General features: G+C 43.7%; 1 protein-coding gene across 1 annotated transcript; it reads left to right on the top strand.

The window, feature by feature from the left end:
• Positions 1–1,991: 1,991 nt before the first annotated feature.
• LOC126407978 (transmembrane emp24 domain-containing protein 6-like) lies at positions 1,992–7,289 on the top strand. Its single transcript, XM_050073313.1, has 4 exons — positions 1,992–2,192; positions 4,215–4,341; positions 4,429–4,583; positions 6,626–7,289. Exons 1-4 carry the CDS (start codon positions 1,992–1,994, stop codon positions 6,845–6,847), a joined length of 705 nt encoding a protein of 234 aa, XP_049929270.1. The 3' UTR covers positions 6,848–7,289.
• The last annotated feature ends 7,452 nt before the right edge of the window (positions 7,290–14,741 follow it).

Here is a 14,741-nt window from a genome sequence, read left to right as displayed (position 1 = left end):
AATCACCTGAAAACAAGAATTGCCTTGATTTTGTTACCTTAAAATGAACCGTTTATATCTACTTAGGAAGTGGGTTCTCGTCCACCAAGATCGGTATATTGCACCGCCATGTTTCTACAGTAGCCCAGAATAGACAAATCAAACACTGGCTCTAGATAGAGACATTTGTGTTTTCACGTAGGCCACCATAGTTAGAAGCCCTTCCGCTACAAGCAGTGTCATAAAAACACTGATTTTTAAATGTGACATTTTAAACATCCCGGTTAAAAAAAGGAAAAAGGTGAGCTAACATTAGCACATGGTAGGCTAACATTAGCACATGGTAGGCTAACATTAGCACATGGTAGGCTAACATTAGCACGTGGTAGGTTAACATTAGCACGTGGTAGGCTAACATTAGCACATGGTAGGTTAACATTAGCACATGGTAGGCTAACATTAGCACATGGTAGGCTAACATTAGCACGTGGTAGGTTAACATTAGCACGTGGTAGGTTAACATTAGCACGTGGTAGGCTAACATTAGCACGTGGTAGGTTAACATTAGCACATGGTAGGTTAACATTAGCACATGGTAGGCTAACATTAGCACGTGGTAGGTTAACATTAGCACGTGGTAGGTTAACATTAGCACGTGGTAGGTTAACATTAGCACATGGTAGGCTAACATTAGCACGTAGTAGGCTAACATTAGCACGTGGTAGGTTAACATTAGCACGTGGTAGGTTAACATTAGCACGTGGTAGGCTAACATTAGCACGTGGTAGGTTAACATTAGCACATGGTAGGTTAACATTAGCACATGGTAGGCTAACATTAGCACGTGGTAGGTTAACATTAGCACGTGGTAGGCTAACATTAGCATGTGGTAGGTTAACATTAGCACGTGGTAGGCTAACATTAGTGGTAGGTTAACATTAGCACGTGGTAGGCTAACATTAGCACGTGGTAGGTTAACATTAGCACGTGGTAGGCTAACAGCCCACCTGCAACATGCCAAACATACACTGGAGACACAATAATTTTTACAAGTTTAAATCAGCAGGTCTGTTTGTTTTGGAGAGGAAGAGACCTCTGCGGATAATTCGGCTCGCAGGTAAAACCTCCTGAACAATGAACACTGAAGGAGAAGTTTCAGCTGGTTGCAATCTTTAATTCTCACCGCTAGAGGCCACTATGTCCCCTAAATCATACACAGTGGACCTTTAAGTGAAAGAAGTGTTTTTGTTAGATAAGAGACATACTCAGTAGATGGAGGCTGCCAGATTAACAACCAGTGTTACTAATTTTGGCCACAAGATGGCAGTATCAAATCCCCCTAAATCTTAAACACTGAACCTTTAAAGAGGCACATTAATTTAATGTAAATGTGAGTTTTCCACTGGTGTCTCTTGCTCCGTCACCAGGTATGTACAGTAAGACCCTTTAAAACCACATAAACTTTAAAGGAACAGTTCACCTTTTTGGGAACCTCACTGTTTTGATGTATCAGTGTCTCTGTAAAACTGCAAATTATGTTTTTTACACTTCGGGTTTTTGTGCACATGGAACAAACAAGATACATATGGTGTTGATCAGTGAGCGGCTGAGGCGCTAGTACGTGATTATGTTACCTTTTGGATGGAGCTAAGCTATCTATTTCCCCGTTTCCGGTCTACGCTAAGCTAACTGGCTTCATATTTACCACACAAATATAAGGGCGGTATCAGTCTCCTGAGCTAATTCTCTGCCAGGAAGCTAAGTCTATTCCTTTAAAGTGAACGCAGGTAAGGTAAAACAGGTTGGATGCAGCTCCTGTGACGTTTATGGTAAAGTTTCATGAAACCTGAAACACAAACGGTGCATGGTAGTGATTTCATTGATACGTTATCACAGCGTTGTGACTGAGACTTTGTAGATGTGGTTAATAATTCTTTTCCAGCTGATATCAAAGAATCAACAGAAGGACGCAGCCGGTTCCTTCATGTCCTCGTCCACAGTGAGCTGCAGTCATGTTGCTGACCACTCTGCTCGTCCTGTTGAGCTCTCAGTGCGTCTGGACCAGAAAGTCTGAACCTGTCCTGGATGAGGCGGACGCAGGTTTCTTCAGGGGGTCGGACAGGTATGACTTCGCTGTGGAGGTGCCTGCCGCAGGGATGGAGTGTTTCTGGCACTTTGCCCATCAGAGTGGAAGCTTCTACCTGACGTACATGGTGAGAGTTGATCACTGAAAACCTGGATTGGGTTTCATCATGTCTGCAGAGATACATGTGTTCGTAAGCTGATGTGTGTTATGAGCTGAATGCACAGTGAGGTCTGTGTCTGTGTGCCTCTTGTTCTCAGGCTTATCACACTGACTTTCAAGGTGATCCAGTTTGACTTCTGAACATGTGATCATTGTCGGTGTTAGCACAGCATTATTGTGCGTAAAAGCTTTCCCATACCTTGTGTGGAAACACAGATATGTGCGTACAGTATACAGTTTATGGTTATTAGATATGAGAGACTTGGGTCCTCTTCTTTGTTCTGGATTTTTCTCCTCTTCAAAGCTTTAAGTCTATCAGCACTTCTTTTCAGTCTTCAAACACAAACGTGCAAAAATGCAGCTTCATGACTGAAAGATTTCAAATTGAACGTCTACGCTAGGGCTCAGAAACCTTGCAGATCATTTGGCTGAAGCGACCCTTCGCTAAGTCCCGCCTACGGACGCAGACTGGCCAATCATAACATAGGATGGGGCTGGCTCAGACCAGGGTCCGACAACAACACAGCTGTGCTCCATTGACTCTAATGCAGTCGCTTCAGATTTCCTTCATTTTCAGGCTGGTTTCGTGGATGTGGAGCTAAATGTTGTGTCTGGGGCACGTCGTGTGTTAATGACACTTGTTACCTGGAGAGGTTGGAAAAAGATTTACGTTTCTTCCCTGTTCCAAAACCAAAATCAGACCCTGAAAAGTGTAGGGTTAGCTAACGTTAGCTAGCTACTGAAGATATAGCCTACTGAATGTATACACATGCTGCTTTTGCTTTGTAATGATTCTAACAGTGAAACAAAGAGCGACCCTGCTGTACAGGAACCAGTGAAGGGAAGCAGGGACACTTTGCTCAGATTCAACCAGCTGTGTGTCATCACAGTGTGTGCAGATGCAGAGGTCAAACACCGTTCATCTGCACACACTGTGATGACACACAGCTGGTTCAGTATCAGTGAAGTTTCCCTTTATATTCATTGTCTTGTGTGGCGATCAGCAGTGATGTGGTGGTTCACTTTTACACTGTGATCTGTAGCCTATAGTTCGGCTTTAGCTTCTAACTATCTTTGTCTTTTTAACCTGTTGTTGCTGCTGAGTCAGTTTGACATCCTGGATATATCCTTCTGTCTGCTTCTCTCTGACATCACTGCTTCCTTTTTACAAAAATATGATTCTTCAGGGAGTGCAGTTAGTGACAGTGTGGGCTCCATGCTTACTGCGACAGCCTGTCGGACCATCACAAAGGGGCGGGGCTTAGCGAAAGGTCAATTGGCACACAGTAGCTTAAGTAATGCCACACTAGCAATAAGTATGCAAGTGTTTTTTGGAAATGCTAAAATGCCATCTCATCTGCATGCCAAATGACCTCCTTTGCAGCCATTCTTATCGCAGCCACACACAAAGTCTTCTTTTATTTTGACACCTCTTTTCCTCACTTACCTCACTTCATTTACCTTTAACTGAGAGCATTATTTGCCCTTATTAAGATGAACATTTGTTTAATTTTACTCAAGTTATAATTGTGTGTTTGTTTTCTCATTCAAATCGCATGCGTGTTTTCTCCCCCACTTTATGTTTAACTGCAGTTTCTTGAGTTTTGGAAAGTAAACCTTTGTGTGCAAAAGGAGAGTTTCATGGCTGATGCATTTTGACTGTTGCCCATGAAAACAGACTTCTCTTTCTCAACCTCCTCCTTAATACAAAGACCTGCTCTACTCTGCCTCTGATTGGCTACTAATTGCCTTCCAGTAAAAACGGGAACGTTGCCGAAGTGGGCTCAGCAGCCAATAGCAGGCTCACTTGGGTATTCCAGCTGTCGTGGACAAAGCAGTGGCGTTTCATGTGTCAGACGGACCGTTCTTTGTGTACTTAGTAGTTTCTGGACAACAGTGGAGCTTTATGGCTGAGAAAGAAACTATATCAGGCTGTAGATACACACAGTAGCTGATGTGGTTTGTTGACTTGTTTAATTGATGAACACAGGTACAGTGGGTAACGGGGATGGCGAACAATCATCGGTTGTTTGTGACAGTCCACTCACCGCAGGGCGCTCTCATGGCTTCAAAGAACGACGCCGTCGGTCAGATGAACTTCCGAACTGAGGTGACAGGTGAGATCATCACAAACACACATTATATATCAAAGAGTTATTTATATCTATATTGTCTCTGAGGTAACTGCAGTGTCCTCCCTACAGGTTTTTACCGGATGTGTCTTGGGAACCGTAACAACCAGTTCGGAGGCATCAGGGTCTTTGTGAACTTTGGTGTCATCTACGAAGGTTTCGAGGGGTCAAAGACCGAGATGGAGGAGGAAGTGAAAGTCCTCAACAACACGTTGGCTGGTATCGAGGTATTTACGTCAGTTCAATTCCATTCATGTTGTATCTGGACGTGGAAAGTCCACGACTAAACGTTGATATGTGACGAGGCCGGAGTGAGAATGTGTTGCCCTCCCACCCATCCATGTGGACTTTCTCGCTCTTCATAATACCTTACGTGCTCTCAGTGTCAATATTGCTGTTATATAGCTGAAAGCCTGATGCATCTTATAAAGATGCTTCACAGTCCGAGGGGCTTGACAACGCATCAGTACTTGACAACCTGGGGATGAGAACAGGCTGATAGTACTGGAGAAAAATCTGAATAAACACTAATTAAATAATTTATCTTGCCCTCTTTTCCAGATTTTGAGACAAAGTTAGCAAACTTAAAATTTAACAGTCGATCCAATGTTTTGCTAATCTGAACACAAGAATATTTCAGGGTTTAGTCGAGCCATTTATTAGGACATTAACTCTTTGGGCTCTAGTTTCGCAGACCGGGCGCGGCGGAGGCACAGTGCACCTGTGCTTTGCCAACTGGGTGTGGCCAGGCGGATTTTGCAAGTTTGGCACACCGTGCGCCCTGGCGCAGCTACTCCTCTTTCCCACCTTCGTCCCTCCTACCGGCACAAGTCGGAAAGAGGGAGGAGAGAAGGTGTGGAGTGGGTTTTACACACATCACACCAATCAAATGAGCCCCTCTCCTCGCCCTTAAATGCGCCGCGCGAAGGCGTAATGAGAGTTTACTCAATTCGCCATGGCAGAAGAGAGCAGCAGCGTCAGACGGCCAAACTTCTCCCAGGAGGAAACTGATGTTTTGGTCCGGGAGGTCCAAGCTCGCAGTGTCCGAATATACGGAACTGCGAGCAGACCTCCACGGGCTGATGATGCAAAGGTAGCCTGGGAGGAGGTCACCACAATTGTAAATCAATGTTGCGTTTCTCTCGTGCGCGCGCGCTCTCTCTTTCTCTCTCGCAGTCTCACTCTGTTTCTTTTCTTTTGACTTTTCTAAGATGACAGATGCTGAATATATACTCCCTATCTGATGCTGTGGCTGTTTGTGGTTGGCTGAGAGGGATGTGAACTCATTAGTTTGCAGCTGTGTTAATCAAATCAGGTTGGGTTTCCATTACGCGTGCCAAACGTGCCAAACGGTGCCAATCCCCTTTGATCTGACATCAGATGTGACGGGACAGTCGATATAGAGATACATTTATGTGCTGATTGCAGATAGTTGCATTGAATAGGGGTTTTTTTGGGTATTTATTGCATCGTTAATGTGCCTGATATTCTGGAAACCTGCCTGTGAGGTTTTGGTGACGTGTGCGCACTGTCCGCCGGTCAGCCAAACTTCGGCTTACACCGGCTGCGCTCCCCCTGCGCTGACAGTAGACCTGGTTTCAGCTGGCGAGCTTTTAGCGCACCTTCGGCGAAGCCTTTTGGCACGAAACTGTCACTGCGCCAAGCTGGATCTGTCGACACCTCCCCCTGCTGCGCCGCCACACTCATCTCAGCGCACCTCGGTCTGCCAAACTACCAAACTGAGCACGCATCGGGTTGCACTGCTCGAAACTAGCTCTGCGCGGGGTTCTCCTTCCTGCGCCACCCTGTGCCGTGCCGGGAAACTAGAGCCCATTGACTCATTTCACCCAAATCACACAGCTCACACACTTCCTCCTTTGAATCAACAGACCTCAGTGACCAGACAGAGTGGTGACTCTAAAGTTCTTTGGCTTTTAGATAAACCAGAGGTAACATCTGGTTCAGGGCCAAACGTCCGTGTGATATGCACATATGTCCTTAATTTTGGCTTTGAGTGAATATGTTCAACACATTTCTTTTTTTAAAATTTCAATAATGAGTTACCATTAGAGCACAAACTGTCCCTGTGGATGTACGGCATAGCCACTTTCTCACAAATTACTTAAAGCATTTTGCCCATGAAGAACTGTGTTTATATTCATTATAATGTTTTGGAGTTTGACCAACTACAGGTACTTCCACATGTGACTGTGCTTAGCCTGTAGTTTACTATGATGTGAAACTATAAACTGTACCATGTCTGGTTTAGGGCAGTGTGCAGAAGCTCCAGAATCAGATCTTCCACATGTGGCGTCATTACAACTTTGCCCGCATGAGGAAAGGGAAGGATCACTACCTCCTCCAGTCCAACTTCAACTACGTCACCTGGTGGTCAGCCACCCAAAGCCTCGTCATCGTCCTGGCGGGATACCTGCAGCTCCACGTCCTCAAAAGACTCTTCCACACGGACTCCAGCAGGCCGCGATGCTGAGAGAAGAACTTCCACACCACTTCCAGGAGGCTGCTTTCACCAGCTGCCATGACCTCTACTGTCTCACATCAGAGTTTCAAGTTGGAAAAGATAAAAGATTGTGCGCACTTTCTGAAGCTAGAGAATACAAACAATTTTCCGAAAGACATTTGTTTCCTAAATGTTCTTTTGTGGCCTTAAATTTGTTCATGTGGCCACCAAGACGTCTCACAACTTACTGTCTCCAGTTCTAGGTCATATCTCTCAGATACGTCAGACAGCTCTTTTACAAAATGTCTTATGATGCCACTCATGAAATAAAATGCTCTACATTTATCTGCTGATATCCAAAATTTGACTGTCAAAAACAGCTGCAGAGCATCGATTGATCTCAGAAATACATGGTATGACTTCTTAACATTAGGGCTCATTTATACTTCCTTCACATACAAAAATAGATGTGTCCATCTCAAACGTTGTGAACATCACTGCCCTCATACTTCATGCGTCCTTTAAGATGGCATCGATACAGCCAATAGATGGCACTACAGGACAGAGTCAAAAGCATCACACAACAACAAACAAGGCGATGGTGGAGGAGGTCGTAATAACAAATCTGTTGATGGAGGCAGCGTTGTAGACGGCAGTGGTTTGGCCATTAAATACACTGTGACATGTAAACAGAGAATTACTTTGCTTTTGTTACCGATTCGTTCAGTTATGCCATTTTTTAAAACATCTTTGTCGTCTCCTTCGGTCACATCTCGCTTGAACTACGCTACACTGCATCCACGATCTCCAGTGGTACTGCTGCATCTCCTCCGTATCTGTAAGCTTTCAGAAAATGTTCCCATATGGACAAAATGGACGAGGAGTACGTATAGTAGGCTTCATCCATGTTGTCTACTTTTTTAATGCTGAGCAAAAATGAGCCCTTAGGCTACACTCTACAAAATAACCCCCTGGTTTAACTTCAAACAATTGTGGTAACAAACTGCATGCATCTCTTTAAGTAGTTCTAACTCTGCCCTCACTGAGTCAATCCTATGAATCTTTTATAATCCGACAAACTCGATTATATTAGTACAACCAACATGATTTGCTTTGACCTCAAAAAATGTAATTAAGTTGAACCAACTTAATATTCTTCCAAAAGTTGTGGTGATATTTACAGGTTAAGTTATTTTATTTAAGATATTGTAAATTATTTATTTTAATTTCTCCTAAATAGAAAATGTTAAATATGCGCTACATAGTACTCTGAACTCCTCGAGTTGAAAAACTTCAACTCAGAGCAGAAAAACGCTCCACGTCATCTCCACCTTCTCTCCATTGTCCAATCAGATGATTTGAGAGGCGGGCCTTCTGTGGTGGTCACAACAAGTTTACAGTTGGTAACCAATGGAGGAGAAACTGGTGGTAGTGGTTGCTGGATACCCAGAGCTATACGGCCTGATGATAGACAGCAGGTTGTCAAACTGCCCCTGAGTCATCCTAAAATCTGCCTGTAAACGTCCATGATGGAGGAGAAGCTCCTGGACCAACTGGTGGTACTCCCCATGATCCAGCCTCTTTTTTAGGGTCTCATGTACCCACACAGATCTCTGTTTATCTGCTGACAGCCTCTCACCCTCAACCAGAGCTACAGACAGCACCCTCTGCCTCAACAGTTGAGTAAGTAATTACTGGGGGGAAAAACAGTAGATTGATTACACAGAAAGGTTAGGGTCAGGAGGCGATCAGGAGCCTGTGCTGTACTTGGTTCGGTAAGTATTGTTCTTTGTATGTAGTTGTAAGACAACCAATGTTGTCTTTTCCAGAGTGCACCTGAATGTAGAAACCTGTAATGGACCTCAGTGATTAGTTTGATGTTAGATCACAATTTTAGCTTTGAAAGACACTATCGCCAATTTTGGTCTTGAATAGGACTCGATTTGCTCTGGACTCTGTCTTGACTTGGTCTCGACTGGACCTGGTTTTGGACTTGACTTGGACTCGGTTAAGGTGGTCTTGACTACAGCCCTGCAACCTACAGCAGCCTGTTGGAATACACTAAGAACCTTGAATATATGAATCGACGCAGGTTAAAAAGCTTTGATGTGAATGTCTCAGTAAGTTTGTGTGAATGACGTTGTTGTTTTTCTGATAGGAAATCTCACAGTCTAATTTTCCTGTACTGGATGCCAGAGCTTTTGATGCCAGCAGGCTCCTGCTGTTCCATCCTCAAACTGGACAAACAGGTTTATCTAACAAATGCTTGTGTTCATTTCCTGACAGACAAGACTTGAGATTTTTTCCTGTAAGTGCTCACGTTACTGATGGATGCCAGAGCTCTTGATCACTGATGTGTTTGATGCCAGGGGGCTCTTTTCGTTGCAGCCTTGAAGTGGACGAACAGGTTTGTTGTGATGGCGTCTGTGGCGCGTTGTGGGTACAGCGTCAATGATGTCATGAATGTTTCAGGGAAAAACCCGAGAGGAAAAAGAAAGTTAAAGTGATACCTCGATACAAATGCATATTCAGTTTCTTTAATTTACACACCTTAACTAAAACTTTGCAGCTTTATGAGATCTGACATAATCACTGCTGTCATATGAAAACTTTTTAATTTTCATGGGTTTTAAAATCTGCTCAGTTTTTAGCTTTGTGCCAAATAATACATTTATCAGATAATCCAGTTGGTTTGTGACTGAATCACTGTGACGTCACGCTAACAGCAACCGTCACTTCTGAGTAGACGGTAATCTATTTAAACTGAAGATATGTGTAAAATTGGCAAACATTTTTATTTATTTATTTTTGTTGTTGTCATTTTTAGCTATAACATATTAAAGATATATAGATTAACAAATGGTAAAACTAGGCAGCACTGATTCAATATAAATCAAGATTACGTTACTGTATTGCCTATTTCTCGCCTACAGTGTTTTTAGAAACATATTTTAGTGCCCTGTTTAGCTGTAGTAGCTGAATTTGTAAGCAGGAAGTGGGTGCCATGCTGTTTCCTGCACAGTGAAAATGTGCAGGAAACAGCATGGCACCCACTTCCTGCTTACAAACAAGGCTATTCAAGAGAAGGCTGAGACACGGGGTCAAACATGGGGGGATGGCACATGCGCAGTGTAACTTGAGCTGCGATGCTGGAGGGTGACAGCAGGGGCGCTAGATAAAAAGCGCAGGATCCGCTCAGGCGATCAAGGAGTGCGCTTGGTGCGGTCTGCTTGGACTTTTGGACGGCGGCTGCCTGAAGTTGTCGGAATTGCATCTCTGTCATTCTCACCCACAACGCAGGCCACCAGTGACAGTCCAGTAATAAGCTGTGAAAATGACATGCATGCACATCCCCCTTATTCCGCGGCCTCACGCCATCTACTGAGCCTTTGAGGAAGTGCAGACCAGATTTTACTGCACATGTGCAATCCCCCCATGTTTGACCACGTGTCTCAGCCTTCTCTTGAATAGCCTTGCTTACAAATTTGTAAGCAGGAAGTGGTTGCAATGCTGCTTCCTGCACAGTGAAAATGGAGACTGAGGCTCCAAATCGCATACGTTTTACTTTTGATATGTACAGTATTGTAGCTGCCCTTCAAAAGTATGTGATGTTGCATGCAGTGTGCACACAATCAGGACACACTACTTCCACATAACGTTACACCCTGAACTTTGACCCTCCTGCTCATATATCCGTTACCATGGACCATATATTTATGATTATATATTCAGTTAAACAATTAATATTCCTATTATTACCAATCAACTGGTCATCAGTCAGATGAATGTGTTGTCATCCATCATTGCGGCTTCTGACAGTCGATGTGAGGTATTGTCCGCTGAGCAGAGAATTGTGGGTCAGAATAGACAGAAAAGCATGCTGGCTTGCAAACCGAAACATCAGACTGGATGTAGTATATTTATGACATAGTGCATCTGACATGCTATGTATTGGGACATACTAAATCTTTTCCCAACATCGTATATAGTATGGTCGGATGGGTTTTGGACCACACAGTAAAAAACTGAGATTAAATGGTAAAACTCAGATTGTTGAATATTTCCCACCCCAAATGTTTTCAGAAACATGTTTTAGCTTCCTGTTTAACTGTGAGAGATCATTTCTTGCCAGCATGCCACATTGGTTCAAATGGACACGTTTGCATTTAAAAAATGCTCACATTTGCAGATACATAACACACGTGATGGACTGTTTTTCAGACACCTATGCACACATTGCATTCAGACAGACTGAAACTACATCTTTAGAAAATGTGTAAAAAATAATCAGTTCTAGACTTCAGGCACATATTAGAGGTTTTTGTGCCGACCACGGGCGGATTCTAAGGCAATAGGTCCCTGGCACAGACATGATGGAGGGCCGCACCAGCTCTCCAACACAGAAGCAAGACACACAGACTTTATAGTTGTTTAGCATCTTTTGTAGTTGTTACACTCTCTGTGGTTTTGTGTGTGTGTGTGTGTGTGTGTGTGTGTGTATGTGGGGTTGTTTTGCCCTTTTTTAAGTCATCGTAGTTGCTTTCCATCTCTTCGTGGTCATTTTCAAACTCTTTGTTGTCATTTCGAGTGTTTGTAGTTGCCTAGCCTTTCCTTTTTGAGTCACATTGTAGTTGCTTTCCCGTTCTTTGTAGTCCTTCTGTGCCTCTTTGTCGTAGCTTTCTGTCTTCGTGGTCAATTTGTGTCTCTTTGTAGTTTTTTAACGTTTCTTTTTGGTCATTTTGAATCTCTTCCTGGTTGATACGTGTTAATTTGAGTGACAGGTGAAAGCCACGGGAGCCCCTGACACTTTGGACCCTTAGGCTTGTGCCAGATAGGCCCGTTCAGTAATCCATCCATAGCGCCAAATACACAACGGACAGGTGAACATTTCAGTGTGTCAACACAAAAGTGTTTAGGCTTTAATCAGCACAAAAGTACAGGAAAAGACATTGTGGTAATAAAAAAGTGTGGCTGAAGATGAAAACATTTTTTAAGCTCTTCCTGAAGAGTTTGTGAAGAAGACATAATTCGCTCACTTGAAACTCGCTCTTTCAAAAAACCAACGTGTGCAGAAAGTATCAACCCAATTTCTGACACCGTCAGAATTTTATCTCAGGTTATCTTTGGTCGCAAGATGTTGACAACAGCTGTCCTTGAACCTGTCTCACAGTGCGACGTAAGACCACCGTTTAAGAGCCACGACCAAAGATACGTTTCTCCCACGATGGTCATCTTTCGTCTGGGACAGCCCAAAATCGCACAGTGTATACCGGCCATAAGACTTGAGACTTGAATTATACTTTGTCTCAAATGACTTGAAAACGGTTTAAATTAATTCTCAAGCAGTTTGGCTGTCTTCATGCGGAAACATTACTGGGCTCTACTGAGATTTGCTTTCACAGATAAGTTTCTCCACAAATCAAATGTGTCTCTTCAGCTCCAGTTCACCTGACTTCATCTTTACTAATTCACTTTAGCTCAGCTCAGTTATATGAGTAGCGTGCAGCTTTGTTTGTTTCAGTTTAGTAGTCTGGATGACTTTATTTCACTGTGGCACCGTTCCATTGCAGTCCAAGCTAACCACCTCTAATCATCATCATCTCCACAGCTAATCATGGATACCGTGGAACCAGTCTTGTCTCTGTGCTCGACCATCGACCAGATGGCTGAGAATGTGAAGGCCAACAAGGAGCACTGCCAACAAATTGCCTAGAGGGTCAGAGCACTCGAAGAACTGGTTCTCACTTAGGTTAAGTCTGAAGGAAACCAGGCACAGCTCATCGCCTGCCCAATACCATCCCAACAGTGAAACATGGTGGTGACAGCATCAAGCTGTGGGGCTGTTTTTCAGCAGCAGGGACTGGGAGACCAGACGGGATCGAGGGAAAGCTGAATGGACTAAAGTACAGACAGATCCTCAATGAAAATCTGTTCCACAGCACTCAGGACCTCAGACTAGGCCCAAGGTTCATCTTCCAGCATGACGATGACCCTCAGCACACAGCCAAGACAACACAGGAGTGGCTTAGGGACAACTCTGTGAATGTTCTGGAGTGGCCCAGCCAAAGCCCTGACTTGAACCTTATCAAACATCTCTGGAGAGACCCGAACATGGCTGTCCACCGATGGTCCCCATCCAACCTGACTGGGCTTGAGACGATCTGCGAAGAAGAATGTCAGAAAATCCCCCAATCCAGGTGTGTGGAGCTTGTTGCGTCATACCCAAAAAGGCTCGAGGCTGTAATTGCTGCCAAAGGTGCTTCAACTAAGTGCTGAGTAAAGGGTCTGAATACTTATGCCAATGTGACATTTCAGTTTTTCCCTTTTAATAAATTTGCAAAAATTTCTAAAATTGTATTTTCACTTTGTCACTGAGGGTGACTGTAAATAAGATACAGACCTATTTCTCAACGTCTAGTTTCACCTAGTCTCGCTCACCAGACCTTTCTCAAGAAAAGAAAGGTCTGGCTGGGCCGACTCTCACTTTAAGATTGGAGAAAAAAAACGCCCCGGCTGCTTGTATTTCTTTCAACCAATCACAATCGTTCTGGGCGGTGCCACAGCAACGGTGCGCTTGCAAAAATATTGCTGGGGGGAAACAGGTTTTGGTGTAACACGCCCACAAAAATATCGCCTACAGGACGCGAACCATGGCAGAAAAATGGCTACATCCCCGCAAGATCAAACACCGCAAAAGTTAGTAAAGGACGTGTTGAAAACTGCAACCGGAGGTGGTAGGGCGGGACTTCAGCGGGTGGCTCGTTCCGCCCAATGAGAGGCTGATCTATGCAGCGAACTTCCGCCCACTCAGACTAAGTTTCACCTAACATTGTAACTTGTTTGTACCAAAACATCCAACATATATTTGTGGTCAGACAAAGGCAAGGAAATGTAATGCAAAGCAAATTTATTTGTATAGCACATTCTTTTCTTTACATAGAGTGCAAGAAACAACACAGGGATAATAATAAGCACATGGACAACAACTCAGTCCTCTGACACTTCTGAATGAACCGCATCATTCATACTAGTATGTGTATTTTTCCAATACTGCAGCAGTCTGCTCTGCACACATGGAAACATTTTGGATATTTTTAAAAAGTCGGCTGTGTTGGCAATAACATAACGTTAAACTCTGAACAGGTTGGTGTTTAAAGAGTTCATGTATGACGTACTTCAGATTAATTCCCTTTTAAATTAAGCCATAGACCGCAAAATAATAATAATAATAATACATTTTATTTCTACAGCGCTTTTACAGCTCTCAAAGACGCTTTACATTTAAAACCAAAGAAAAGAAGTACATACATGTAAGTGCAAAGACATAAACAGAAGACAAGGACAATATAAAACAACATACAATACACCAACAAAGCCAGCTACCTCGCTAGCCTGCTAGCTAACGTTATTTAACACGCAAGTCAATGGAGCCGCGTTAGCTACCGTTAGCACAACCTCAATTAGAGATCGGTACGCCCACGTTTTAAGTAGGTGACAATTCAAATAGCTGGCTTACATCAGATAGTGGCCTTCGTATGGTCTTAAAAACGCTACACATTAGGTAACGGTAAACTTACATTTTGATGTGAAAGCTGTGCTACCAACTGCTCCTTTCGTGAAGTGTTCCACCATAGAGACAGAGTGCAACAGGTCATAATCTGAAAGCCACGCCCCCAAAGGGGAAACGTTTCAGATCCGGGGGCGGAGTCGTGAGATTTGGAAATCCGTATCCAGTCAGATTGGGATCAAAGTGATCCACCCTGCCAATGTTTTGAAATACCCAGATAAAGTCAGCAGGATCACCTTGATCCCTGACTGAGAAAAGGAGGATTTCACCTTCTCTCCTTCTCTCTCTCTCTCTCTCTGTCTCTCTCTCTCTCTCTCTCTCTCTCTCTCTCTCTCTCTCTCTCTCTCTCTCTCTCTC

The sequence above is a fragment of the Epinephelus moara genome, chromosome 20 (assembly GCF_006386435.1).
Source record: "Epinephelus moara isolate mb chromosome 20, YSFRI_EMoa_1.0, whole genome shotgun sequence".
Lineage (NCBI taxonomy): Eukaryota > Metazoa > Chordata > Actinopteri > Perciformes > Serranidae > Epinephelus > Epinephelus moara.
Note: the sequence above shows the minus strand (reverse complement) of the source record. Positions and strands in the feature narration are given on the sequence as shown.

Excerpts from the sequence above, each read along its gene's own strand:
- LOC126407978 (XM_050073313.1), top strand. The coding sequence starts at position 1,992 with ATGTTGCTGACCACTCTGCTCGTCCTGTTGAGCTCTCAGTGCGTCTGG. Across the intron at positions 2,193-4,214 it reads GCTTCTACCTGACGTACATG|GTACAGTGGGTAACGGGGAT; the intron begins GTGAGAGTTGAT and ends TGATGAACACAG. Across the intron at positions 4,342-4,428 it reads CTTCCGAACTGAGGTGACAG|GTTTTTACCGGATGTGTCTT; the intron begins GTGAGATCATCA and ends TCCTCCCTACAG.